The sequence below is a fragment of the Lates calcarifer genome, linkage group LG16_LG22, assembly GCF_001640805.2.
Source record: "Lates calcarifer isolate ASB-BC8 linkage group LG16_LG22, TLL_Latcal_v3, whole genome shotgun sequence".
NCBI classification, from domain to species: Eukaryota; Metazoa; Chordata; class Actinopteri; family Centropomidae; genus Lates; species Lates calcarifer.
Window position 1 is genome coordinate 22,794,605 of NC_066848.1, and position 27,696 is coordinate 22,822,300.

General features: G+C 37.4%; 2 protein-coding genes and 1 long non-coding RNA gene across 3 annotated transcripts in view; all 3 read left to right on the forward strand.

The window, feature by feature from the left end:
* The window catches only part of LOC108895698 (LIM domain-binding protein 3-like), a 48,862-nt gene extending 35,205 nt beyond the window's left edge, over positions 1 to 13,657 (forward strand). The window contains 8 exon segments of the mRNA XM_051076571.1: positions 7,892 to 7,948; positions 9,861 to 10,057; positions 10,150 to 10,460; positions 10,462 to 10,514; positions 11,587 to 11,767; positions 12,094 to 12,214; positions 12,711 to 12,826; positions 13,349 to 13,657. Of these exon segments, the coding sequence (XP_050932528.1) occupies positions 7,892 to 7,948; positions 9,861 to 10,057; positions 10,150 to 10,460; positions 10,462 to 10,514; positions 11,587 to 11,767; positions 12,094 to 12,214; positions 12,711 to 12,826; positions 13,349 to 13,438 (1,126 nt within the window). The 3' untranslated portion in view covers positions 13,439 to 13,657.
* LOC127143399 (uncharacterized) lies at positions 974 to 7,262 on the forward strand. Its single transcript, XR_007814772.1, has 3 exons — positions 974 to 1,344; positions 2,416 to 2,455; positions 7,155 to 7,262. It is a non-coding gene; the product is annotated as an uncharacterized LOC127143399 (long non-coding RNA).
* Positions 13,658 to 19,895: 6,238 nt separating the features above from the next.
* The window catches only part of bmpr1aa (bone morphogenetic protein receptor, type IAa), a 52,523-nt gene continuing 44,722 nt past the window's right edge, over positions 19,896 to 27,696 (forward strand). The window contains exon 1 of the mRNA XM_018694612.2: positions 19,896 to 20,105. The gene's annotated coding sequence lies outside the window, so the exon portion shown is untranslated. The remainder of the gene's footprint in view (positions 20,106 to 27,696) is intronic.

The window sequence follows — 27,696 nt, forward strand, 5'->3', positions numbered from 1 at the left end:
TCACTTTCCATGCATGCTCTCTGTCTGGAGACTGGCTTTTGCATCTTGCCTTTTTTTATTTTCAGTTTTCCTTTCTCTTAAACATTACGAAGATTCATCTCTTGGGTTGTCAGGCCCTCTCGTTTGTCATTAGAGACAAACGTAGTTGGATTGTGTGGTGTTATGGCAATCATGGAAAAAACTACTGTTTATTCCTCTTTTATTTTTCTGCAGATTATACTAACAATCAATTTTCCATCCTGTTGGAAAATTGCATCTGTTGAAAAACCGCTCTTGTTTTCCCTTCAGAGGAAAAATGATATTGCTCCAAACATCTCCACACCCATTCATCATTTCAGCAGCTCTATTTTTACTCCACGATAAACCTGCTCCAATTGAAACGTTAGCCCGAACAAAACCACCCAGCCGTACTGAGGACGAGCTTCACTGAAAAACCAATTACACTCCTGTGTATTACAGTTATCCTCCACCTCCTCCCAGTCTTCTCATCCTCTCATCAAACTCTCATTTAGAGAGAGACGGAGTCAAAATACAAAACTAAACAGATGAAAAAAGCTGTGTTTTCTTTAACAGACTGAGGGAAAGAAAGTCTGTTACTGGTCAAAATGATGATAAAAACTGAATGTTCTGAGCCCTCTTCTCCCTCTTTTGGTGGTCTATATCTGTTCCTTCTGTTTCTAACAAAGAAAAATCTAATCTAAAACATGGTAAAACATTCTATTTCTCATGTTCTCCTGTGAACATTTGCTGCTATCCTTGGTGGAGGTCATGAGTTTTAAATTATTTCTCATTTATAGTGAGAGCCTATCATTCTAGATTTTAGTTCCTCACAGTTTCCGTTTTCTCCACCTTCATCTTCATTTCATGCAAAATCAAATCAATACCAGCTCCATATTGCTTTATTTTTATTTTACTCCTCATCTGTTTTTTTTTTTTTTTTTTTTTTTTTTTGCTTTTGTGTCATTCTGGATATCAGACAGTAAATATTTTAGCACTTTAAGGTCCAAAGCTTCACCCTCTTCAACCAATAAGTACCAGTTTAAGTTCCCAAAGGTCCATACAGTTCCCCATTTTCATTCATTCCTGGGACTAAAGCTGTTGCTTTAGTGTCTTGGTGTTGACTCTCTGTGGTTTCTTGTGGGGGGGGGTTGGATGTGCTGGCCTATCTCTGTGGTTGCAGTACTCTCCCAGTTAAAGATCGTCTTGTAGACAGCGCCTCCCCGGTCTATCAGGCCGTCCAGAGCGCAGAGAAGGACCCGGACCTGGGCGAATGGGGCCGCCGCAGCACTAACATGCAGTCCAAGTCCTTCCGGGTCCTGGCCCACATGACCGGAACTGATTCCTGTGAGTTTCCTTTTCCTGATGTTGTTATGTTTAATTACAATTTAAGATACATTCATGCCAGTTTCTACTGAACTATTGTACTTTTTACTGCACTGCATTTATCTTACAGATTTAGTTTCCTTAAAAATTAAAATGTTTGCCTACAAAACATGAAGAGCTTGTAAAATGTGAAGCTTTGTTACAAATAAAACAATAGTAAAAACATACACAGCTGAAATGATTAAACCCAGCATCACACCAAAGCCTGTAATAGACACATCGGTCCACTGTGTCAGTGTCACATTTTGCGTCACCAAAATGTCAAAACTACACCCATGTAGGATAGTGCAGTCAATGAATGATGCATTACAATGAAGCACTAGATTTATCAGTGACTGCAGAGTCAGACAGAAGTAGTTGTGTGATGGGTACGAAGCAAATGACATTCACATCAGAGACCAGGGTTTGGGTCCTGTCTGTGGTTAGGTTTAGGCATCAAAAGAACTTTGGTTAGGGGAAAAAATTGTGATTTTGGTTAAATGTAAAACATATATATGTGTATTTCACACCTAGACATAACACTGATGTTTAACAAAAGCGTCATGGTTCCAGCTCCTGCTTTTATTTTATCCACTGGAATTACTTCAGTATATTTTAAGAATGTCTCTTTGGGTTCCGGGTAGTTGTGACAGCAACTCTCTCTATTTTCAGAATTTTTACAAACCAAATAATCAATTGATTCATTTATAAAATGAGTGATTATAATAATTAATATAATCATTAACAGTCATATACAAAAATAGTTCAAATAGTTCAATTCCACCTCAACCAGCTACAATGGTCGTGATAATAATGTAACAATATAATTTATTAAAGTCACAGGGGCCATTGTTCTGTGTTGACTACTTTATTATTTACTCAATACAGGACTTTTACTCAGTAGTTTTTACAGTGTGGCATTAGTCATTTTACTTAAGTTAAAGTTCTTCCTCCAGATATTTAAACTTGAAATGACTTGAAGTTTTCTAACTAAGCATACTGAGGATGCTCACTAACACCTCCTCTCCTGTGTGTCTTCTGTTTCTGTTACAGTACCAGAGGAGGAGGAGCAGGAGGCACTGAGGAGGAGCAGGTAGGCAGCAGGGCTCCATTAGACAGCTGCTGACCCCCGGCTCCTCACCTGTTCACTCTGTCCCGCCCCATCCACCTCTACCCGGCCTTCCAACACATCACAACCCCCCCCCAACTTCAACCTACTGCCCTGTCCATAAAAATCCTCAAGCCTAAAGATCGCCTCTATATCAGGCTCCATTCTTCATACGTACAGCACTTCAGTAAGCCAACATGTCAGCATCGAAAATAATCCCTGTAACTTTCATCCAGCTCACAGATAAACTGCTGTATCCTGGAAAACAGAGCACATTCATTCTGAAACAAAAACCACAATCACACAGAGCACTCGTATTGTATTGTATTGGTACTGAGGTTACAGACAGAGAGCTGCACAGAGGGAGGTCAAACAACATTAAACTGTGAAATAACATGAAATGAAATGAATGAATCCAATACCTGTCACAAACAAACTACATGTATCTCTGAACTGATCAGGCTGGTTTCTTTTAAAATGTAGGGTTTTTTTTTAAATCCTATTTTGCTATTTTTTTGTTTTTATAATTGCACCAACACTGAGCTTACAATAACCTGCAGGTTCTCGACATGAAACCATCATTATAACATTATAGCTCAATATATAATGCAGCAGTTATTTGTTGAAATATAATATAAGATTTTAGATCTTAAGTAAATTTCCATCAAAATATACTTAAATTACCCAAAGTAAAAGAACTCATTTTTCAGAATGGCCCTTTTCATATATCATATGTCACATATTATTGGATTACAATTATTGATGCAGTAATGTATGTAACTTAATATTACAGATTGGAATGACTTTATATACTGCTAGGAGAGCTCTGAATTATCTTATATATTAACCTCAAATAACACATTGTAATTTTTATATTTTTCATTATTAATCTGAACCTGCAAAGTAACTAAAGTGACTGAATAATTGTAGTTCAGTAATAAGTGCACTGTTTGCCTTCTGGACTGAGTAAATGTACTTAGTTACAAGTCACCTGTGTTACAGTTTGAGATCTGGGACACAAGCTGTGAAAAATCAGTGTAGTTCAGTTGTAAACACAGAAAAAAAGGCTGAGGCTGAATATGGTGATGCTGATGAACTTTGAGAAATAACATGTAATGAGCTGAGTTTACCAAAAGGAGGAGCAGTAGAGCTGAGTAAACTGAACACACAGGACACATCCTAATTTACCTCTCCAAAAACCAATTTAAATTTAGTTTTAGGAAGTAAAGTACTGCAGCAAACATACACATGACAAATATAACAAACAGCAAAATAAACAATAAACAGGAGGAAATTATAAAAATAACATCAAATAACACAAGGGAGTTGCATAAAATAAATACAGAAAGCTCTTCACACAACTGCCAGTAAAAGTTATTTGCATATATTGAGTACATTAAAAATAGTTTTTCTTTTTTTTTTCTTTTTTTAAGTTTTTTAAACCTGTTAAATGTATTCATATAAACATGGAACTTTGTTTAGATAACTATCAGGTGAATAATATAGGTGGTTCTTAGACTTGTTTCAGGCACAAACATGAAAACAAAACAATACATCAAATTCAGGAAGGATATGATTCAAGTTATAAAAGAACTGATGGGGGAACAATGTGCATGAGAAATGAAACCTTCTCTTTTAAGATACTGCACCAACAAAAGACTTGATCTTGAATAGCTCTTAACGACGTAAAACTTTCTGAAAACAACTGACGTGATGTTTGACCATGTAGCACTTTGCTTTTGTTTGAGTCTTTAACGCTGCAGGGAGGGGACACAGAAACCACCATGACAGTCTGCTCCTCCGCAGACATGTGATGTTCAGGACCACACTTGGTTTTCCTGTCGCTTCTCCAGCCTGCAATAACACACATCAGCTGTTGTCCGCTTTAAGTTTTAAGTAAAGACTACACTATGCATTGTAACCTGTAGGAGGATCTACTGCCAGATATACAATACAGTTGTTTTAATGCTGTTGAAGCTATAGCTGTGTGTAACCCAGACATCTACAACCAAATGTAGCCTGGTTGTAGAAAGTGTTTTTGGGTTAAATGTTGATCTGAGGGAAGGACCAGATTCAGCAAATGAGAGAAACTCTGTGAATGTTAGATTTAGTTTTTAGGATGTTCTAATGAACCCATCTGTCCTGAAGTAATCAGCTGGATGCAGAGAGGAGACACTGATTTTGCAGATTTTTTTATTTCATTTCATTTGTCCTGTTGCTGTCTCCATTTTTTTCTCCTTATTTTATAGCTGCTGTTGTTGTTTAGGTGTTTCAGTCTTTCCTCATGTAGCACTACAAGTCGCGCTGTGTAACAGACACTGTATATCAGAGTGTGGAGGTCTGCTTAGTCTCTGAGAGGACGAACAAACCTTTTAACCCTCCACCCCTCCTCCTCCCTCCTGCCTGTCGCAACCCTGATGGATGGAGCTTTCTCCTCTCCGCATACTTATTTAATCATCCCTCCATTATGCACAATCGATCCCTGCTGCTTCCTCCTGAAATACAGCCAAATAACCCCCCCTCCCAAAACCCCCAACCCGCCTTGGTCCCTCGTCAGACTCTATACACCGACCAATGACTCAACATGAATCAATAGGAGCAGAGGTCAAGCTTTTATCCGCCAATAAAGAGACTGTGGTTTTTCCTTTTTGTCTCTATGTCGTCCTGACAGAAGCTGCTCACATTTAGCTTCAGCTAAGACTGAGGCACAGAATCGGCTGCTCCAGAGAAATATGTATCTTTTAATGATGCATTTCATCTCAGATTCAGCTATCAAACCACTCGCACAGATCATTTTAATGATCTATGGGTTTTATGTCCCAGAGTTCCCCTTACACGGCCGTTCAGACGAGGTTGATTAAGAGCTTTATCCCCTTCTACACCTCATTCTGATGAGGAAAACTCAGTCAGTCCATCAGACTTTATTTATACAACATTTTTCATGCAACAACGACAGATGACTGACAAGCTGATAGTGAGGTAGTGGAAAAGTAAACAGTAAAATAATCTGAAACAAATACACAAAAGATGTGAAAATGATGAAAATGCAATAATGAAACCAATGAAATAGATAACAAAAACAGTCAAATAGAGAGGACAGTAACAAATAAATAGATACAAGGGAATGAAACATTTTATACATGTCAACACTTATCTTAATAAAAATAAATGAAAATGATAAAATAAACAACGGCCATAAATTCAAAATTGTTCAACTGTCATATTATTTAAGTCTTACTTATTTGCACTGAATTAAAACAACATATGATGTTTGCCTTTAAAGAGCCACCCTAATGTTTTATGTGTCAAAATACAGTTTATCAAGTCCCAAAGTGACCTCACATGTCATCAGTGGAGGTTGAAGTCTCTGTCACATCCTATTTTTGTGGAAACAGGAACAAAGTCTGCAAAATGTGACAACAACGTCTGGTTCAGGACTTGTCAAATTCTTGAATTTTTTTTAAATAATTAAATAATGATTCTAATGATTCTTGTTCTAATAAGATGTTTGTTTAATTGACTTTCAAAATACAGAACAAATGATCTCAACTAACAAATCATATGTTCTCAAATTTTATCTACTGCCACTAATCAGATTTCTACAGCTGGTGGCTCAGTTTTTACAAACTGTGGCCGTTCTCTATGATTTTGTCCATTTTTGAAAACAGCTGCTGAGTCATTGTCGTCGTCGTCTCTCAGCTGCTCTCCTTAGGGTTTGCCACAGAAGACCGTCCTACATATTTGATTTGGCATAGGTGTTTTATCCAGGCTTGGGACTGGCACTAAGAATGCACCAGACGCAAAGGCCAAACCTTTCTACCATCACCACCCAAAATAAGTATTGAGTGTGATTCTCAGTTTTAATTTCTTAAGTATGTGGAAGCTCTCTGGTTTATCTGTAACTCCTCCATCTTGAGTCATAATTTGTAGTCATTTGTTACTGAGCTTGAAGAGCCTTATTGTCTTTCAACCTGCTTGTCCATTCAGCCTGTTGCAGGAAAGCACCATGTTAATGGTCCCAAAAGATTCATTTAGTACAGTGACACAGAAACAGCTTCATCAGGTGAAGCCAGTGACTTATGATGTTAAATCATCTGCTTGAAATTAAATTTATATTGAACTGGTTTGCAACAGCAAATACATTGTGAAAGAAATGTAATGCACTTAACTCTTTCAAGAAAATGTTGCCTTTGAACATAATACAGCCACTGATTGTGTTTCTGATCACAAAATAACTGGGGGAAAAAGTTGATGATTATTGAGATTTAAAAAAAGGTTGGTCAATAACCTTTCAGGCTCAATAATGGAGGAAATTACTTGGTAACATTAAGGAAGCGTTGGGGTTTTGTGTTTGGTGTTATTTGCTATCGTCAAATGAAGAGAAATAAAGCATCACATTTTATCAACATCCTCACATCAACCTGAGCAATATCGAGCATTTTGATTTTTGCATGAGAACAGTAACAAGCTTGATTATCTTTTCTACCTTTTCAAGGCTTTAACTAATCTGATCTGTGTATAAACAGTATATATACAGTATATATACATATGTGCATGCAGACTGGTAAGGACTACATTTGTAAATATATAAATGTATATAATACTGTATATATTTGTGCGGTTCCAGCCCAGATTTGCTCTCTCTCTCTTACTGTTGCACCTAATACCCCTTACTGTGCTGTAGCCCTACTGAGCATGCTCCAGCTTGTGCCGGCTCCGCCTCTGCCTCTCCACCTGTTATGGCTGCAGTGCAGCCTCTGGACCCCGCCCCCTCTTCACCTGACCACGCCCCTCACAGGTAACCAATAAATTTGACTTGTGAATTGTTAAATATCACAAAAATCTTTGGGGGCATGCAAATATGCAAATAAAACAGAAAATAAATCTCATTCAGGGTAGTTTAAAAAAATCACAATCATTTTGAAGTGACACATGAGGGACATATGGTGAAATAGTGACCCTCTTGGCTCTCCATAGAGTTAAGTGACTGTTGTGTGTTTGATGTCAGCTATGATACGAGTGTGTGTTTACACCTGTTTACTTGTGTGAGTTTGAGTGTGATCTGGGTCTGGAATATCCAGTATGTTTTGAGTTTGTGCCCAGACGTGTTGCGTTTGTGCGCTAGTGGGAAAGCTCAACATCTGCTAAAGTGTCTTTTTGTTGGTGGTCATGGTGAACTGAGTGAAACACATTTTTGTTGTTGTTTTTGGTCTCTACCAACTCTGTCTGTGTTTACCTGCAATAAAACACTGAGAAACAGAACAAACATGGAAAAGCAAATGTGGTAAACAGATTTCACTCAAGCTTCACCAGTAGTAGGTATTGCTCTGGGCTGACCACAGCCTGCAGGCACAGGTGACCTGAGGTACAGTTTGTAAATCGTCATGGTGACCTCTGCTGTTGTCGTCTCTACACCTGCAGCCTGAAGCGACAGTCTGCCGCTGGTTACAGCTTCCAGCACAAAGCTGCAGTCTCCAGGTACAAGTCCCTGCAGCTGATCCAAGTGCTAAAGTCCACATGCTGCCAGCGTTTAGTCCACTTCATGCTGCCTCCTTTTCTGTGCTACATAACACACCACCTGCCATTAAACGGAGGCTTCTTTCTCTTAAACTCCTTGCAGTACCATGAGTGGATTTAAGGCTTTAGTGTGCTTCAAATCAATAGCTTTTATGTTTTTATAAGGAAGAACAATGGAGAGCACAAATTAGGACAAATGACAAGCTCAGAAAGGTTCAGGTTATGTGAAGCTCAGCGTTGTGGGTTGGCAAGTTCTTTTAGTGGGAAAGGCCTATTTCAAACTCAAAGAAATTCAGAGTTGCACACAGGCCTGTGAATATTCTCATTCATCCAGGTCATAGTATCTCAAGGGAAATTTCAATCGAATACAACTGGGCTGAGGCCAGGCTGAGACTGGTCAGATACGAGCATGAACTGATGAAGCCTCTTGGATGAGAGGTGAAACGTCTTCCTAGACAATAACTAAGTCCAGCTGCATTTGATTAAAATTTCCCATGAGAGTTGCACACAGTTGTTCACATGAAAAGTGACAGAAATGTGTGATTGTCAGATTGTCTGCTTCAGAAAGTCACAAATATTTGGCACATCTGATTCCACCACTGACATTTCAGATGCTGTAGACGAGCCAACAAACACTTTGTTTGAAGCATACTGAAGCCTTCATTTTTAAAATGGGTGACCCTGATGGGAATTAGACCCATAACCATGGCGCTGTTGGTTCATTGCTCAGCTGGAGACATAACAACTTCATCATTTCATCATCTGAATAATGGGCTGAATGAGCTGTCCTAACTGGTGTTAAAGGATGAAATTCCAGCTTTAACGTATACTTAATTTTTTTCCTTTGCTTTCTTACAAAACCGCTGTTTGTTAAGTTGATGAAGGTGACTTGTCTTTTTTGAAGGGAGATGTTGTAATTGAGGCTGTCTGTGCTAACAGTGTTTTTCAGGCTGGGTTCATGTTCTGTTTCACTGGTGTGCTTTAAAAAAAAACTTTAACCTGCTGTTGTGTATCCATTGTATATTATGTGTATATACTAGAGTTAGATGTACACCACCCAGTAAACACTGATGTGTTAAAATGTAACCTAGTGTTGTCTTTGACGGGACAATCAGCAATTCAATGTCTGATACATGGAAGAGAGCCAGGTCAGTATTTAGACTGGTATTAAATGCTAAAGCTACAAATGCATCTTGGTCCCTGTTGTGAGTTACAACTGCAGGATCATGAAAACTTGCAGTTCACAAAATCAAACTTCTGTTTGTTACTTATTACAGGATAAAGGTCATTGAAATGAAGGACTGTGTTTTCAAATGACTGATTGACCAGGGATAGGGATGTAAAATTAAAAGGAAAAAACCAACATGAAGTGTCTTGGAAAGTATATTAGGCCACTATTTGCTGCAAGAACAGCATCAATGCAACTTGGCATTGATTCTACAAGTCTCTGGAACTCTACTGGAAGGATAGAACACCATTCTTCCAAAAGAAATTCCCTCATTTGGTGTTTTGTTGATGGCAGTTGAGAGCACCGTCTAACACATCAGTCCAAAATCTCCCACAGGTGTTCAAATGGGTTGAGATTTGATGACTTCAAGGGCCATAGCATATGAGTCACATCATACTCAAACTATGCAGTGACCTTTTGTGCCCTTTGTGTATATATTTCTGCCAGTTGACCCACTCAGTAATCCTTCTATGGCAGAGGCTGAAACTCAACTGCAGAAACCAAGTTGCATGACAAAGTCTGAAAAGATTTCTGTTTGATGTTTCTTCTGTTATAACATTTCTGAACTGAATTTGAACACAGTGGAGAAACACTGCATGCAGCTTAGAAGCAGTGATGGATCAATTACTTTTCATCCCTCTCCAGCCAGTACGCTCAGCCTCCTGCCATGCATCAGGCTCCACAGGCCCCACCCCCACAGCAGTACCAGCCAATGCCACAGCAGTACCATCAGCCCCCCATGCAACACGCCCCACCAACTCAGCAGAGCTCCATTCAGATCCCTCTTGGCTCCGCCCCTCCCAAAGTGGTCAGCACCGCCTGCATATACCCCTCCCAGCCTGGTGAGAACACCTGCGAGCTGATTCATAAAGTGCAGATTTATTTTTGCCTCCTGATCCACTACAGGCTGTTTTAATATTTTCCTCACCTCTAGCTCCAGCACCAGCTCCAGTTCCTCAGCCCCGCCCTCCAGCCGCCGCCCCAGCCCCACCTCCACCTGCTGGTGCCTCCTCCAACAGACCCCCCTGGGTGACCGACACCAACTTCGCCGATAAGTTCGACCCGAGTAAGACCACCACCACCACCATGAAGGTGCAGCCGCTGCCCCAGGCTGCCCCTCCTCCACCAGCTTACATCCCCAACCCCTCCCCTGCTGCACCTCCTGTTCCCAGCCCCGCCCCCATTACCCCCAGCCCTGCCCCTTTCTCTCCAGTGGCGAGGGGTGTGGCTCAGAGGGCGGAGAGGTTTCGCCGCCAGCAGCCGTACACCCTTGTGTGGGGCCTGCAACAGTGTCATCAGGTAATTTACACCTGAGTCTTCTTTTTACTGTACAGAAGCCGTCTAATTTAGTTAATATGACACTATGTGATTTAATTTGTATATTATTTAAGAAGTTCACCTCCTGTAGCTGCTGTGCTTCTGCTGGGCTACACTGGTACACTGGTTGGGATGTACAAAATAATAATGTCTATATGAAGTGATAATATTAAATATTTACCTTAGAATTACATTAATTTACCCATATTAATGATGTAATGAAGGTATTTTTAATCAGAAATTTAGGGGATATGCAGTAGAGTGAATAAATTAATTCATACAAATTAATATTAATATATTAGGATATTTTCAGTGGCATATCTGCAAAATTCAAGGCCTTATAAGGTGAAAAAATCTTTTAAAATATTTACCAAATAACATGAAATCTGTCTTTTAATTTCTAGGTTAAAGAGAAATTCTGGGATGCTTTCAAGTTACCAGATGTAGTAGATCTTAACGGGTTTACTCCATAAAAAGTCCTTAAGCAAACAACACATTAAATTATTATATTATGCAAATATGAATAACTGTGCACCTTGATTGAAAAATGAAGGTGGTGTATGAACTCAGATATACCTGTGTTGTTAAAACCCCTTAAAACTTGGTCTATTATTTATCTACTGTGATCATTCTTCAACACTGACTTTGATTATAATTAATTCATATAATTAATTTGCATCCAAAATATTTCTGATCAATCTCAGTAGCACCTTAAATTGATGACTGAATTACCTTATCTTTTGTTATCAATACCAAGCACCTTGATTTAGACTAAGGTGTCTGTTTTTACATTACAGCTTAACTAAGGGAATTTTAATTTTAATTAATTTTGGATTGTAATTGTAATTAGATTTGATTTTGGATTAATTTTACAATTACAATGTATTTTCTCAGGAAATGCTGTATTAACTAGACAAACCTACTGTATAGTAGTTCTGTTATTTTCATTTACTTTGGATGTCTAATGCTACAAAATTAAACCAAATGATGGAAACATGTTACCTGAAGCAGAATGAAAAGAACATGTTGTTGTTGTTGTTGTTGTTGTTTCCAGGGGCCCCTTCCTGGTGGCCCTCGGCCGGTCCTGGCACCCCGAGGAGTTCAACTGTCACTACTGCCACATGTCTCTGGCTGATGTTAGCTTTGTGGAGGAACAGAACAACGTTTACTGTGAGAACTGCTACGAGGAGTTCTTCGCCCCGACCTGTGCCCGCTGCAACACCAAGATCATGGGGGTGAGATTCTCCACCTGTCTGCTTGTGTTACAGTGGTGCATTATAACCTGAGTGAAGTGTAACGGATCATACTTCTGTGTGTGGCAGGTTTGATTTATTGAATAATCATCACAGCTCTACAGCTAAATACTGATAAAACAGAACTTCTTATAGCCGGCTTTTTCCCATCGCTGATAGAAAGTCTTAGATTCTCTTTCCTCCCCTGTTAAAACTACCCTCCATCATTTAGACATCTATGTGGACCAGGCTTTGAGTCCTAACCAGCACACAAATGATTTGGTTCATTAGCGTTTTTTAAACTCAGGCCTGTGTGTCGTGTGTTGCAGGAAGTGATGCACGCTCTGCGGCAGACGTGGCACACCACCTGCTTCGTGTGCGCAGCCTGTGGCAAAGCTTTCGGAAACAGCCTCTTCCACATGGAGGATGGAGAGCCATACTGTGAGAAAGGTACGATGACCCTCATTGTCCAGGACACGTATGGATCAAATGTATCTGAAGAACCAACTGAAGAGTAAAACAGTTGTTGCCTCAGTGTGAGAAACAAGACACATTTATCAGTGACTCCCTCTTACAGCCATCCTGCTGTTGGTAGGTGAGATACGTCAGAGAATAATAAGGACATTTTAGTTCCACACTGACAAGTGAAGACATTGACTGTAAATCAAACCAGTGTCAGATTTATTCTTGTTAATTGTTTTCAGCCTGATAAATAACAAAAAAAGAAAAAAGAAAAGGTGATATAACATCTGAACAAATAACTATCAACTAAAACAGTTCTATCCTTAATTATACAGCTTCAATTAATGTATTATTATTAGTAGTAGTAGTAGCAGTAGTAGTAGTGTTACCTAACTTTAGACTGGTCAGAGGTCAGTCTGTAAGCAGAAAGAATGAACTTAAAAAGGTTGTTCAAACTAACTCTGGCTCTGTTTGTTTTTCTCAGATTATATTGCACTCTTCAGTACAAAGTGTCATGGCTGTGACTTCCCAGTTGAAGCTGGTGATAAGTTCATCGAGGCTCTAGGTCACACCTGGCATGACACCTGCTTTGTCTGTGCGGTAAGAATTAGAAACAGATACCATTCAAGCTGTAAAATAAGTTAAGGAGTCTGTTCAGCTATATAACAAATTGTTATGGTGTTTTTCTCTGTCTTTGTTTTTTTTGTGAAACCTTATTTTAGATTTTTGGACAAAAAGAAGGGGTTTACATAGACAAAATTATACCGGCACATGTAATGGGTTACATTTTTCCAGTATTTTACATAAGAATCATATCACAGTGTTAGGGTACAGATCAGATTTAACATCCCATTATTTCGTTGACAGTTGCAGGCCAGTTGTTTTTTGTTGGAGGATTTTGGCTGCAGCCATATCCATGTGCTTTCTTGTTCACAGCCAAGACTAGTTTAAACAGATATTCATCCTGAGCCAGGAGTTACAATCATATCATTATACTAGGTCTTTTTTTATTTTGGGTGAACCAACTCTTGGATATGCGCAGATGTTCCTGATGGATCACAGATAATGGACTTCAGTTCTTTGCAGTCACTATAATCACTGTCATATTTGCTCCAATGGCAGGTTTGCCATGTGAACCTGGAGGGCCAGCCTTTCTACTCAAAGAAAGACAAGCCTCTGTGTAAGAAGCATGCTCACGCCATCAATGTGTAACCCGCCAACTACCTGTGGGTCTGCTGCCTCAGCGCTCACCACCACCGACTGCAACGATGAAAACAAGCCAACAACTTTTACAGATGTGTGTAAACACTCTTTATGCAAATACACTTTGGTTTGAGACATTTTTTGTGCATTAATATTAATGTTTAAAACAATGCTGCCTGATTATTCTGCTTCAAAAACAGGAACTTATGCAAAAACAAAGTAATGATGTTTCTCTTGTCCATCCAGCTCACTTTATTATGTACTGTAGTTTTATTTTTATTATGTTTTCTACCAGAAACTACTTGTGTCTATGTGACCGCCGTGCTGCTCAGTTCAGACAGGGAAGGTTTGTATGGAGTCTATAGTGTGCCAAATGAAATAAGAGTAGACTTTTTCAGTGTTAAGTATAATTAAATAATACAATGAATGTTAAAAAACATACACACGCACACAAATATAAATATATATATATATATAATATATATATATATATATATATAATATATAAGTATGTATATATAACTGCATAAATGTAAATGAAATAGATTTTAACAATTATAAAATAATAAATCAAAAAAACTAATTCTAAAATAAAGTATTTTAAAATGTATTCATTTAAGCCTTTTTAAAATGTATTTTGCAAAACATTAAATTAATATTTTATTATTTATAGACAAAATAAAGAAATGCAATTCTCGTTTAAGAAAATAGAAATATATTTTATATTTTAAAAATGTTATGTTACTCTTTTTTTTACTTTGAATTTATAATTTCTCAAATTAGATTTCAATTAGTTTTTATAATTGCTTTCAAAAATTTTATGATTCATCATTCATAATTTAACATGATAAAATTCTATAATTATTTCAGTGCCTCACTCGAGACTTCAGAAGTTAAACTGCACAGCTGTAGTTTGTCTCCGGAATATTGTTCTCATCATATCTTGGACTTGTCTTGGTGCCTATTTTGACTTTTTTTTTTTTATCTTTTAAAAACAACAAAAATAAAGTTTGGTTCAGCACTACAATGTAAAACCATAGACTGTATAGAAACTACAACAGTGAGGCCTAAAAGTGGTTTATTTCTTGCATTGATTTTAAAGAGAACATAGTTGCCTCTACTCTCAGTCCTGACTCCAGTCTTGAAACCAGTCTTGGGCCTGGTCTGTACTCTGATTCAGGCAGATCTGCTGATGGTCTGGAATGAAGTGGTCTGACTGCAGCTGTGTGAACTGAACAGCTTAGCCGCACATGAAGAAGCCTTATCTGAGCTGAGTCTGACATGTAGTTAGAAGTGAGAGTGGCAGTGAATATAACACGAAACACAAAAAGGTGACACTTTTCACCAGCCTCATTCCAGCTGGTTAACCTGTGTGCTCAAATATGAAAAACAAGTCCACATACACAGTGATACAGTGTGAATACTACAAGAGAATGTGGCACAGTGAAATCTATTCATCTCCTCATTCACAATGGTTTATTCAAGAGACATATTTGTATCACTGACTCCTGACTGACTGCAGAGCCTGCTGTGTTGTACTCCATGATCAGCTTATAGAACCTTGGATGGTGTGACACAGCTAATATGATTCCTCTGTTTTGGGTTTCCTGGGTCTGTCTGTTCCTGCAGATGTAAGGCACTGATATTCTTGAAAACAAACGCAGATGTGGACAGTGAACATTCTGTCTATGCTGCACTGAGTGTCTGTTCACACATGCAGTTGGCAGACGTATACTTTATTTCAACCTCATGATAACTTTGACGGTCTTTTCCTAGCTTCCATGAGCAGTTTTCTCTTTTGTAAATATGTCACTGTTATATTACAATATTGTAACTGACATGAACCCAAACTGATCACATCTGCTGCTCTCTGTCAAGATGAAACTAAAAAGTTTGAACAGCCACATATCACCTCCACATAGACAGATATATTTATATGAAGTACCAACAGTGTGGATTTATTTCCCACCCTCATGCGCTATCTCAATGTATTTGGAGTTGTTTTTCCAGGTGAACCTGCTCAGGTGAGGCTGCTGCAGAGCGATGATGGTCTCTGAAGATGTGATGTGGAGTGTAGCTACTAATCCCTTTTTGACTTCCCATACACTAGGTGTTACAATGCAGCAAATAACCTTGAATTTCATATTTATTGACTATTTTGACTGTGTGATATTTATTTCAAAGCTAATATATCGTCACTGCTGCGTTCAGTGCTCTTCAGATTATTAGTTGTTTAATTCATGTTTGTCTCAGTGAATGTTTGACATCACAAGGTGTATTTTGAGTGTTGATTTTGATGATGGGGTTTTTTGTAATTACACTGTAAATGTTCTGAACTATAGAGGCTTGAATGTTTATTACAGTGGCATTTTTCAGTACAAAGCCACTTAATGGCTCTATTCACACTGCAGACCATACCGCAGGATACTATGTAGCCCCTAATGTCCCAAAAGATTATTTATTTTCTTGTATGTTGTGCTTACAAGAGCTACAAAAATATTATCTTTTGAGACTGTGGGGCGTCCATAAGATACAAATTATGTATGTCTAAAAAAAAATGCAACATACCAGTAAACATGGTGGTGCAGTCCATCTCTTGGGTCAGTTAGGGCAACATAGATGATTTATCATTACCTTAACTCTCTCATAGCTTTTTAAGCCACAGTCCTGAGGGTTGTTATTATATAATTCTCTAGTTTTTATATTATGTATAGCTGGTGTTTATTCTGCTACAGTATTTAGAGTCATATCTCGCTGCGTGCACGTAACTAAATGTGACATTGTGTACATTCTATAGTCACATAATGACGTAATATAGAAGAGTGAATCAGTAGATCTTGAGGCATTTGCATGTGTACATGTAGAGCTACAATGGCTTATAAAGAAATTTTGAATTTTCAACTGCACAGACTGCACATAAGGCATGATCCATTTCAGATCCTTCGTTGGTACACTGATTTGTGCTGCGTTACAAGTGTGAAGGAGTAAATCATGGAGCACACAAAGAAGATAAAAATGTTTTTACCAGTTCACCAGTATCAGGCAATTTAAACACATCCTGGTTTTGAAAAGGTTTGCAGTGTGAACAGAGCCTCACATACACTGAATAGATGATTTAGAGCAGAGGAACTTTTCAGATGAACTTAAAAAACTTTGACACAAGTTTCTGTGGGGAAATTTAAAGTGTTCAGACACGTCTCCCTGCAGTGTACTGTGCCTTAGGCCACTCTGTTTCTGTCTGACTGGCACACACACTCGGCCAGGTCTGATGAGTCTGTGTGCTGGTGTACAGTTTTTACATGGAATATTTTATACAGTTTGTGTGTGTGTGTGTGTGTGTGTGTTTTTCAGAAAGTGAATGTGTGCATGCAGAACACTTTGTCACAGTTTGTCACAGCATGTCGAACGAGGCGACGTCAGTATTAGTTTGTGTTTGTGACACCACGTCATGACAAGAGAGACGTGCTAACCCAACTGTTTAACATTAATAAGAGAGTTTGAACTGGTTTTGGTGTCAATGAGCTGTAAGTGAAACATTATCGATGTCACATTATGACTGAGGAAATGAAGGAAGGAATGAAAGAAGCTGAAGTTACATTAAGACTCTCCTAGTTGTTGGAGGTCCAGCTGCTTTACTACATTTGATTAACAAGTTTTAAATATTTGTGTTGCAAGTTGAATAAATTGCACTTCAAACACTTGAAAACATTTGTTTGTTTATGAATATTTACTGTTTCCTGCAGGAATCCTCAAGTTAAACTGACAGGATTTAGTATATTTGTTTGCTCATAAGAAAAATTATAATTTGCTTTGGTTTTCTGTTGTATTACAATCATATACATGTACAATATACAGTGAAAATACAATTACCACAAAAGATTTTTATTCAAGATTTAAGTTAAAGTGAAAACATCTGTACAACAATATAAAACTATTTACTAAAGAATGTACAAAAGCTCAGAAACTATGAAACAAGAAATATAGAAATTTATGAAAGAACACAATACAGAATGAAAAAGAAGAGAAAATACGTATATATAATGATAATTTCTCAGTCCAGATGTTCAGCAGTCAACACTGTAAGTGGGAAGTTGCTATTGTTTGTTAGAGGTGTTTTTTTAAACAGTAAAAAGATAAATAACATGTGAGTTTGGACCCACTTCCTCTGTATCTACCTAGGAAATTGAGCCACATTCTAAGAACAGATATGAAAATGAAGATGTTCAGACTGTCCAATATGAATGACCTGAATTAGTTTGGAAAGAAAAATATGTAAATGGGCCAGTGAAATAAAAAAAAAATAAAAAAAGAGCTGAAATAAATTTCTGTTTGACCTTGGTTTAGGAGTCACAACAGGAATCTTTCAAACTCTATCTACTGGGCAAATCTTTTACCTACAAATCCCTGATTTAAGAGGATTAGTTTTATATGTAAAAAATAATATGTATTTTAAAGTCTTAACTGTGTCATTAAGATCAGAATTTATTTTTAAAATGATTGAAAAAAGATAAGTTCACAGGATAAAAAGTCTGAATTCTGAAAAACTTTCAGATTTCAGTCCCTCTAGGCACAGACAGAGCTCTACCTTTTGTGCACACACATGCAGGTGTAATCCAGTCTACTCAAACTAATCAGAACATACAACTCTCTCTTGAAACAAGTAGTTTTTCTTGTAACATTACAATTTTACTGAGATATTTGTGAACTGTAGAAACAACATCTATATTGTAATGTCCAGCAGCAATATTAATGTTGTTTGTACAAAATTGTACAAAAGGATTAGCTTTAATCATTTTACTAAGAATAAAATAAAAGTCCTCTCCTCTCTTTTAGTATGTATCATCCAACAAAACATTTACCCAAAGTTCCTCTTTCAGTTTCAGTCACAGTTTTCTGTAACTGACTCACAGATCGCAATTTCACAGAAATGACAATAGTTTAATATCAGTGTTGCAACATTGTCTGTATTTGTCACAAGTCACTGTCACACCAAAACTCGTCACTCTTGTTCACTGTAGATCTTTAGATTGATTAGTAAGATAAGATAATCCTTTATTAGTCCCACAATGGGGAAATTTACAACAATGGGGAAATTAACATTTAAATGTATTATTATTGTTATTATTAGTCTGTTGTTATTGTTAGATTTGTGTTTATTCAAATTCTTGTTATTATTAATAGTAGTGATAGTAGTGACAGTAGTAGTTGTAGTATTGGTGGAGGTAGTAGTAGTTGTAAAGTTAGCAGGCCTGACGCTCCTTTAACACCAGAGGGCGCTTGAAACGCTTTTAGATTTGACTTCAAAATAAAAGCCTGCAGGTTTCTCTGCGGGACTGAACAGCGTTATAGTGATTGGGAGCACAGAGTCGTAAAAATTAAAGAGCTCTCACTCCGCCACCGTGTTGGGAAACAAAAACAAACCAGTCCGCGCTCGATACAGCGCAGTCTCTTGGAAAATACTGAATTCTTCTGTAATTCTACTGTCTGCTTCTGGCAGTAGGTTTATGTTAGAAGCTGATGTAATATCACACAGATATCTGTAAGGGTATTTGAATATCTATAGGTAAAAATATTAATGATGTATTTAACAAAAACACTTCTTTTTCAGTGTGACCTCTTTATTCAGCCTCTGTCCAGTAACAATACTATTACACAGAGGAATAATCTGGTATCCATAACTGAATTTAACTGGTAGTAATGTTAATTAGAGCAAACCTGAGCTCAGATTTCAGATAGTAAACATCAATTAGATTTTTTTGAGGAGGAAATTATACCATTTCATAATTTTAAAAAAGATTTATGGTTTATTATTGACCTGATGGCATTTTGGAAAAAAGAAAAAAAACTGAAAATTTGCATTGCATTGTGGATCCATCATCAGCTTTGTCGAGATCAAAAACATTTAAATAGAAAACAATCTTAACTCAAGGCCCTCTTACTAGACCTTTTTACCTGCAACACAAGTTCTTCATCAGTGAGTGTAGTTTGGACAGTTGTCATGGAGATGGTGTCAGCGGTGAGATATAGTGATATGCTTATGCAAAGAGGTAAAACTTGAAAAAAAAAATCATTGTGAGACACTGATTTAAAACATTATATTTACTCAGTTAACTCTTCATATATTGTCTGTATTTTTTTTTTTTTTGTTTCTTGCTATTTATTTTTTGTTAAATAGCTACTGAGTACAGTATTTATATTTTTTTACTTTATATTTTATTCTGTTATCTTATTGTTTATCTTCATTTATATTGTCTGTAAGCCCTGCAGAGTAAAAGCACAGACGTCCCTTTGTCTGACTCTCACTTTGGCAATGCAGTGAGACATTATTGACTGACTGATCCTGTGAGAGAAACTGTCATACAGCAGACTGACTCTTGCCGGCCGTAAACTCGGGGATTTATTTTGAACCACCGAGGGAGTCACCTCTTCAGTTACAGACGATCTTTGTAAGGCTGGTATTTGCTCTCCTCCACCATCAAACAGCCGATCGACAGAGCGGCCGAGCGGGGAGCTGAGAAGTACGACGCCTAAGACGCTACACAAAAAACGCTAGGAAATTACGCTTTTATGTCCTGCAGTACCGGTGGAAATTTGGGCTGGAACTACGGCAATGAAATAGCGTCGAAAGGAGTGCCACGTACACGGGAGAAAGTGAAGAAAGCGGGAGGAAAGAAAGGTAAAGCAGGGTCAATCCAAAACTTCACTCCCAGACTGCGGGTCTGATCCCGACTTTTGGGCTTCGTCTATGTTCCGGGGCAGACGCACTCTTTTGTATTTACGATTTGTCGCATTTGTGAAAACCGACATTGCTCTTTATGCCAGGCTTTGTTACTATTTTTCGAAACTTATTGCGTGTGTTTGATTTATATAATAGAGTACATGTCTGAGTTGTGGAAACAAATCACCATAAACAGTCGGTGATTCGGCGATCAGATTTTAGAGCGTATGTGTCGGTGCCAGGGGATAGACGCATCCTTCTGGCTGCTGTCGTGGAAAAAAGTTTGTTTCACCTTTGCTGCGGCGCCAAGTTGGGCTTTTGCTAGTTAAAGTCACAAAATTTACCACGAACACACCTTAACCGATCACCAATACTTGAGTTCACTCTGTAGTTGTTTATCGAGGAACATTTTATTGCATTTTTGTGGAGATATTCACTGTTGAACGCTTGTTAGCCACATTCCTCGGTTAGCTAACTGCTGCATAGTTTACATAGCTTGTCTGTAATTATAGTAAAGCTTGAGCGTATACTAACACGACAGAGCACACTCTTCAGTCAAAACATATCGATTTTGATCCCTTCTTGATCAGTAGTCACGTTATTCTCATTAAATGTATACGATACGAGCTAGCTAACGTTTAAACTTTGGGTTAGCAGTCTTTGTTTCTGCTAACTTTTTTAGTTGACTTTTGCAGAAATGTTACGATAGTTTATTAAGTTCAACGAGGGAAACATGTTTAGTTAAAAGGTCTGTAAATACTCCTGTTCTTTGTGTTTTATTACGTTAATTTAGTTTCTTTCTTCATTAAAGCACTGATAAATATTATGTTACTAATGTTGAGGTAGCTAGTTAGCGTGCTCTGCTAACTTTGCCAGTAAACAAATCCAAACCAGCTTTAAGTTTTATGGTGTTTATTGGTGAAAGTCTCAGATAATCTTGTTATTTTCATATTGTTCTTTAGTCTTTCATAATCAGTGTTTGCAAACCTTTCTCGATCACCAGTTGTGGCATGTAACTGCATTTACTCAAGTACTTTACTGAATTATAAATTCAAAGTGTTTGTACTTTACTTGAGTTTGCTTTCATGCTGCTTTATTCTTATTCCACAACATTTCAGAGGAAAACCTTGGACTTTTTACTCCACTGCATTTACCAGACAGCTGCAGTTACTTTACTAACAGAGATTTTTGCTTACAAAACATACGAAGAGTTTGTAAACTATGATTTTTCAACAAAAATGAAACTACTGAACAGTAAATACACGTACAGCTGAAAAATTTCAACAATTTTGATAATTTTTCATGCAAAAACCCAAACATTTCATGATTCTAGCTCCTTAGTTATTTTTTATTTATTTTGATTAAACAAAGACTTTGAAGCAGATTAATCCATTTCATAAATAGTTATTAGTCCTGCACAGAATAGGTAAATCCACCTGAAGCAACTAAAACAGTAAAATCCTGTTTTTACATTAATGTGAGTTATAGAAATCTAATGATATAATAGTGTAGTCTTCTACTTCAATACCTTAAGTACGTTTTCCAGATTGTGTTCTCAACTTTCTGTACAGGGCTTTTACCTGTAACAGAGTACTTCAGCATTGTTGTATCGGTATTATTGCTTAAGTAAAAGTTCTGAATACTTCCTCCACCTCTGGGTATTGTTTATCCCTCTGTGTCTACATATCTGTTACTGATGTCCTTTATGCAAAACAGTGGTGGATTAGATATTGAGATCTTTCATTTCAGTAAATGTAGCAGTACAAGACTATGAAAACACTCTACTACAAGTCCTGCATTTGTAATTTCACTGAAGTAGACGTGCACAAGTATTAGCAGTAAAACATGCTAGCAGCTGCAGAATTTACATGTTGTAGCTGGATGACGATGATTATGTCATGAACTTATTTCCAAATTTCCACAAAAGTCGCTTTATTTTAAGCACATATCTACACTCTATAATCAGTATCATCCAGTGTTAAAGTAGCCAGTCGATTACAATTGGCTACAGGTCTACAGGTAATTTTCACACACAGTTAGGACTGTTGATCATTCTTTTAGTCTATAAAATTTCAGAAAATAATAATAAGTGTTTGTTCCAGTTTCCCAGAGTCCAGAGACAATGTTCATGTTTTGACAACATTAATCATCCATTTTAGACAATTTGTAGTATAGTGTTAGTCCAGGTATTAAATTCCCTGTCAATCAGTTAAAGATTGATAACATCATCTATCCTGTGTTTTGAGGTGGAGGGGGCTGGGCCACTGATTGTGGCTTTAATGTTAGCTGCTCAGTGCTTTTACGATTCAAGCACAAAGGTCAGAGTTTTCACTTTTTGAGCTTTCAATGTTTTTACTGGTATAAGTTAGCAGCTTTACAAACAAAACCTCAGTTGTACGTTTTTGTGTGTTGTCCAGCTCTCATGACTGCAGCCCCTTATTAATATAAACCAGGAGCCCTCTTGTTAACTCATGTTCTGATTGGGAACCAAATGGACTCCATCAGCTGGTTCAGTTTCCAGGAAAAACCAGGACAGTTCAGTGAGCTGTAGGGTGAAATGAGGAAAGGCTTAGCTCCTGTTGGTATCAGTGTTAAAGGTGATCAGGATGGAGAGGACTGGACAAACAGTCAGCAACCAGAACATGAGTGGATCGTGGGTCAGTGTGGGGCTCAGTCTAAGCAGGAAGTTGGTGTGTTTGCCTGCTTATAGTAAACAAAGTCGTATTTTACTCTCCCAGTTGTTTTGTGGTCTGAATTAATCTGGATGCTCACTCTGTTGTTGCTTTACCTACATGCTGAAAGGATTAGTCACGCACAGTGGTGGAATGCGTCCAAGGACATTTACTCAAGTACTGTACTTGAGTGCAAGTTTGAGGTACTTGTACTTTACTTGACTGATTTCTTTTCATGCAAGTTTCTACTTCTTCTCCATTACAAACAAATATTGTAATTTTATCCCATTACATTTATCTGACAGCTCTGTTTACTTTTCAAATGAAGATTTTTTTCGCTTACAAAACATATCGTAGTGCTTATAAAATGTGATGCTTTGTTATAAATTAAACAGTCCAACAGTAAATACAAGTAAAGAGGAAATAATAGTTGATAGGCAGAAAATTAATATGCAACCATTTTGATCGGTTTCATTTTTCGCACAGAATTCTCAGACATTTCATGTTTTCATGTTTCCATTTTGACAAAACAGGCATTGTGTTAATCAACTGATTAATCAAGACAATAATCCTCGCTCCATCTCAACCACCTACAATAATAATAGTTTAATAATAAATAAAGGTGCAGCATTTACAGGGTGCATTTTTCTCCATTGAGTGTGTTTACCTCTTTATACTTCCTGAATTATATTTAGCTACTTTTACTTAATTAATATTTCAATGTAGTCAGTCCAAGTGTTGATTAGATGTGGGTTTTTTTTTTTGGGTAACAAACCATCGCAGGTAGAGTTGAGTTAAATTTGTTAATTACCAGTGAGTGATAAGATATTTCTCTTTGTGTTAAGGTTTTGTATCCGAGGACATGGATAGGAGCACTGTGCAGTTCAGAGGATCATTTCTATTCTAAGTTGGGTCTAAAAAGATCCTGTCCTGTTACAACATGTTCTTATCCCATATAAAGTGACTTCATTTAAAAAAACAGGTCATATTCTCATTTGAAGTCTCTGTTTTTGTTACTGTTTCAAGGTCAGTGTTTGATCAGGGGATATGTTAAACTGTGCAATAGTTTCCAACTAAAATTAAAAGTAATCTTCCAACAGCGTCTATCTCTGCACTGTGAATTGTCCTCCCCCTAAAGATAGGAAAAATAGCTCACAACAGATAAAAATTCACATTTAATGTATGTTTGTGTCATGGAGGTTCATCCTGTCTGTGTATTCACTGGTCAGTAAGCTGCTGTATTCAGTCTCTTTGCATTTAATCAAACAAAGCATTTTATTCCACTCTGTATTTGCATAAAACAGTAAATGACACCGTTATATCACCAGCATGGTGGTGTCTCTAAGTGACAGTCAACAGCACATACACAGATGTTTTATCTACAGTCATGGACGCAGAACTTGTTTGGTACCATGGCTTGTTGAACTAGTCTGAACACAAGCCTGTAGAATATGGTTTTGCAGGCTGGGTAGAAAATAAGCTAGTCAGCTGTAGCAGATATGAAGATCAGTTTGAAGAAAAGATCCTTTCTAAACTTGATAAAATGGAACAGATACAATGTCCAAAGTTACAGTCCTTTTTTTTTTTTTTTTTTTTTTTTTAACCACAAAATTAACTCAAGTGTTTTCCTGGAAATGTTTACTTGTTTCACTTTGATGGAAAGATAGTTAAGATGCTGAATGGTGTGATTTTTCTGCTCTTGTTTAAATATGAGGATATGGAGAACATTTTCAGACAGTCCCTCCTGGAAGACATTCATAGTGTTGCACCTGGTTGTTGACATGAAAAGCATCAAGATTAGTCGTGTGAAGAATGGAAAAAAGAGCTGAGGGGTTCAGACCCTGCTTACTTTCTCACCTCCACACAGCTGACCAATCACGGGTTGAAGTAGGTGTGAATGTTGGATCGTTATCTTTGAAAAGTTACAGAGATGGTCAGACATAGCTCTATCCTCTGCATGAATTGATTCGTATAGAAAATGAAAATAAGAAGGAAAACTGCTGCTCAATGGCCCAATCAGAGATTAATATTTAAATGGCATAGTCTTTATAATCACAAATAAAAACTACAGACGGAAGGGTGGGCACATCCTGTGTCTTTGTGATAGTGATAAAGCTGAGAAACTCTTATTTTTGACTGAAAATGGTTTGAGTTTTGTACCTCCAGTTCCACTTAAAAAAGAGAGACACTCATCTACCTTTGCAGTCCATTTCTGCCACCTCCTCCCCTTTCTCTCCTCTTCCTGCTCCTTGAGGGAGAGGGGGAGGGTTGTTAGAAATTAAAATCTAGTATTATCCATATGCCAGACAGCTGTACATTCCACAGCCAAGCCCAGGATCTCTGTTACCGAAATAACGGACTGACTGACGGTCAGGCCACAACAAGAGAGTGAGAGAAGGAGAGCAGTTTGCCATATTTATTCAGCATTTTTTTCTTAAATGTATTTTCTTATTTTATATATATATATGTGTGTGTGTGTGTGTGTGTGTGTATATATATATACACACACACACATTGTTGTTGTGATATGGTGCTATATAAATAAAATTGAATTGAATTGAAATTGAATATATATATATATATATATATGTGTGTGTGTGTGTGTGTGTGTGTGTGTAAAGCTGAAAGTAGACATTAAGCCTGTGGGTAATAGTTTTCATTATCAATCTGACAGTTGTGAACTTATTTTACAAGCTCCTAATTTTTTTTATCTAGGCTGCCATAGGCAATAACATTGTTATAACATATTTCTGTATGTGAAACTGGTTGAAAAATCCCAAGTACTATTGTTCCAGACCTCTGAACTTATGGACCTTAGATTATTAAATGTATGTTTTTTTCTTAATCAGGTTAATGAGCTTTGTAAGTTTGCTGTTGCTACATAGCCAACCTTAGCATTAACAGCTGTCAATGTACCAGTCTTGCCAAGAACTTCAGCCATCATTGCATTTGCAATACAAGCAGCACTGGTCCCTCAAGGCAGTCTGGAGACCACAGTGACTCGGTATGGGAAAGTGATGAGTCAAGCCAGGGTTAGCTGGCTAGCATGCTAACTTCAGTAGGGGAAAAGAAATGTTAGAAGTAGAAGCTGGAGACGGCTCTTGGCGAGTAAAAGAATGAAGTTTGATGCTGAACTTACAATGTTTCCTCTAGACTGGAGAGTAAACAGCTGTAAATGCTAAGGTTGGCTACATATGTAATGAAAATTACAAATAGTTCCTTCCATTCATCCATCCATTTCCTGCTGCCTGTCCAGGTCCAGGTCATGTTTTAAGATGTTATTAGAAATTATTGTTATTTACACCTGGGAAGTACTGGCAAATGTATGATATAAATATCAGTAAATCCATGCCTTTGGTAAATAATTTTCATACTTTGGCCAGTATGACCATGAAACACATTTTGAAATCCCCTCTATGAGCTATCAGAAAGTATTAAATTAAACTTGGTGATGCTGCACAAACCCTGCTCTGTTGACTAATCTCTTCAGCTCTCCTAAAAATGCATTCAGACTGTTGTCAAACAGGGCTTTGGCTGAACACTGTTTTCCCTGAACAAACACAGTTCTAGTTGCTTTTCTAGTGGTGTGAGTCAAACATAACAGCAGAGCACAACAGCTTGACTTACTCCTTGAAAAATCACTTTAAAATTTATTTATTTGTGCTTGGCAGTATTTATCCTGCCTATAAGAGGCATAGGTACAGTTGGACTTTTATTATACAGACTGTGAAGCAGCAATGGCACAAAAAAGTCATTATTTCTCCTTTAAGAGGGTCCAACAAGAAAGCATTTTTCACTGACATATTCAAGTTTTATAAATTCCTGTCCCCTCCTTTATGCCACTAGCATTTGTTTTGTGGTTGAATGTGTTTGAGCAGCAGCAGCCTGTGGTGTAGTATTTTTCTGTGGTTTCTCTCCTCAAACAAATGAGGAGATAAATGTGTCTGCGGGGATGGACAAAGGTTAAAAGACAAATCACTGTGCTTTTTTTTTCTGTCCATCACTCATACATCAGTTTTACTGAGGACACAGACGCCATGTTAATTCAGGTAAAATATCTTGTAGCATGTAGTTGTAGTGCTGCGCTGACTCTGTCAGATAATGTTTGTTGGTTGGTTGAACAAAACAAGACGTCTGAGGATGTCATTGTGGACATTTTTATGCCCGTGTGCTGTCAACAGCCATAGCCGGACTTTAGGATGAACTGATCAATTTTTGGTGGTCAAAAGTCATTGTGACCTCACGAAACTCATAACTCAAGAATTCATGCGATTCAGTTGAAGTTCACTATTACCTGGCATTGCAATAAACGGTTAATGGAGAAAGTTATTGACAGATTAATCAATAATGAATATAATAGTTAATTTTAGCCCTGATTCTGGTAATCAGTTAATCATCCTGGTTATCCTGTGTTTAAACAAACAAAAGTTCTGTTTATATTCAGTGTTTCTCACCAGAACTTGTGTGTATCATTGAGCTCCAACACGTGATGAATATGTTTCCTTCCTCATAAAACCAGCAGCTTGCAGTTAACAATTATTTTATTTTTGATCAATCAACTGGTTATTTCCTCTCTATAATTTAACAGAAATGTATCTGATAAAGACGTCTTCAAGTGTAACATTTCACTTGAAAAATGAACGGTCAATTATTGAAATAGTTGCCTTTTTTGATAGACTAAGGAATTAATCGACTAATAATCACATAAAATTTCCCTTACATTTTACTTCACCCTGAAATTTTGGCTTAAGAACACATGATGGAAACCTCATGATGGTAAAGTTGGTGACCAGCTCTCAGTTTGGATATGTAGTTTGCTGATGAAAGCTGGCAGTGGCTCAACACAGTAAATACATCTTTACTTTTACTGAAAACAT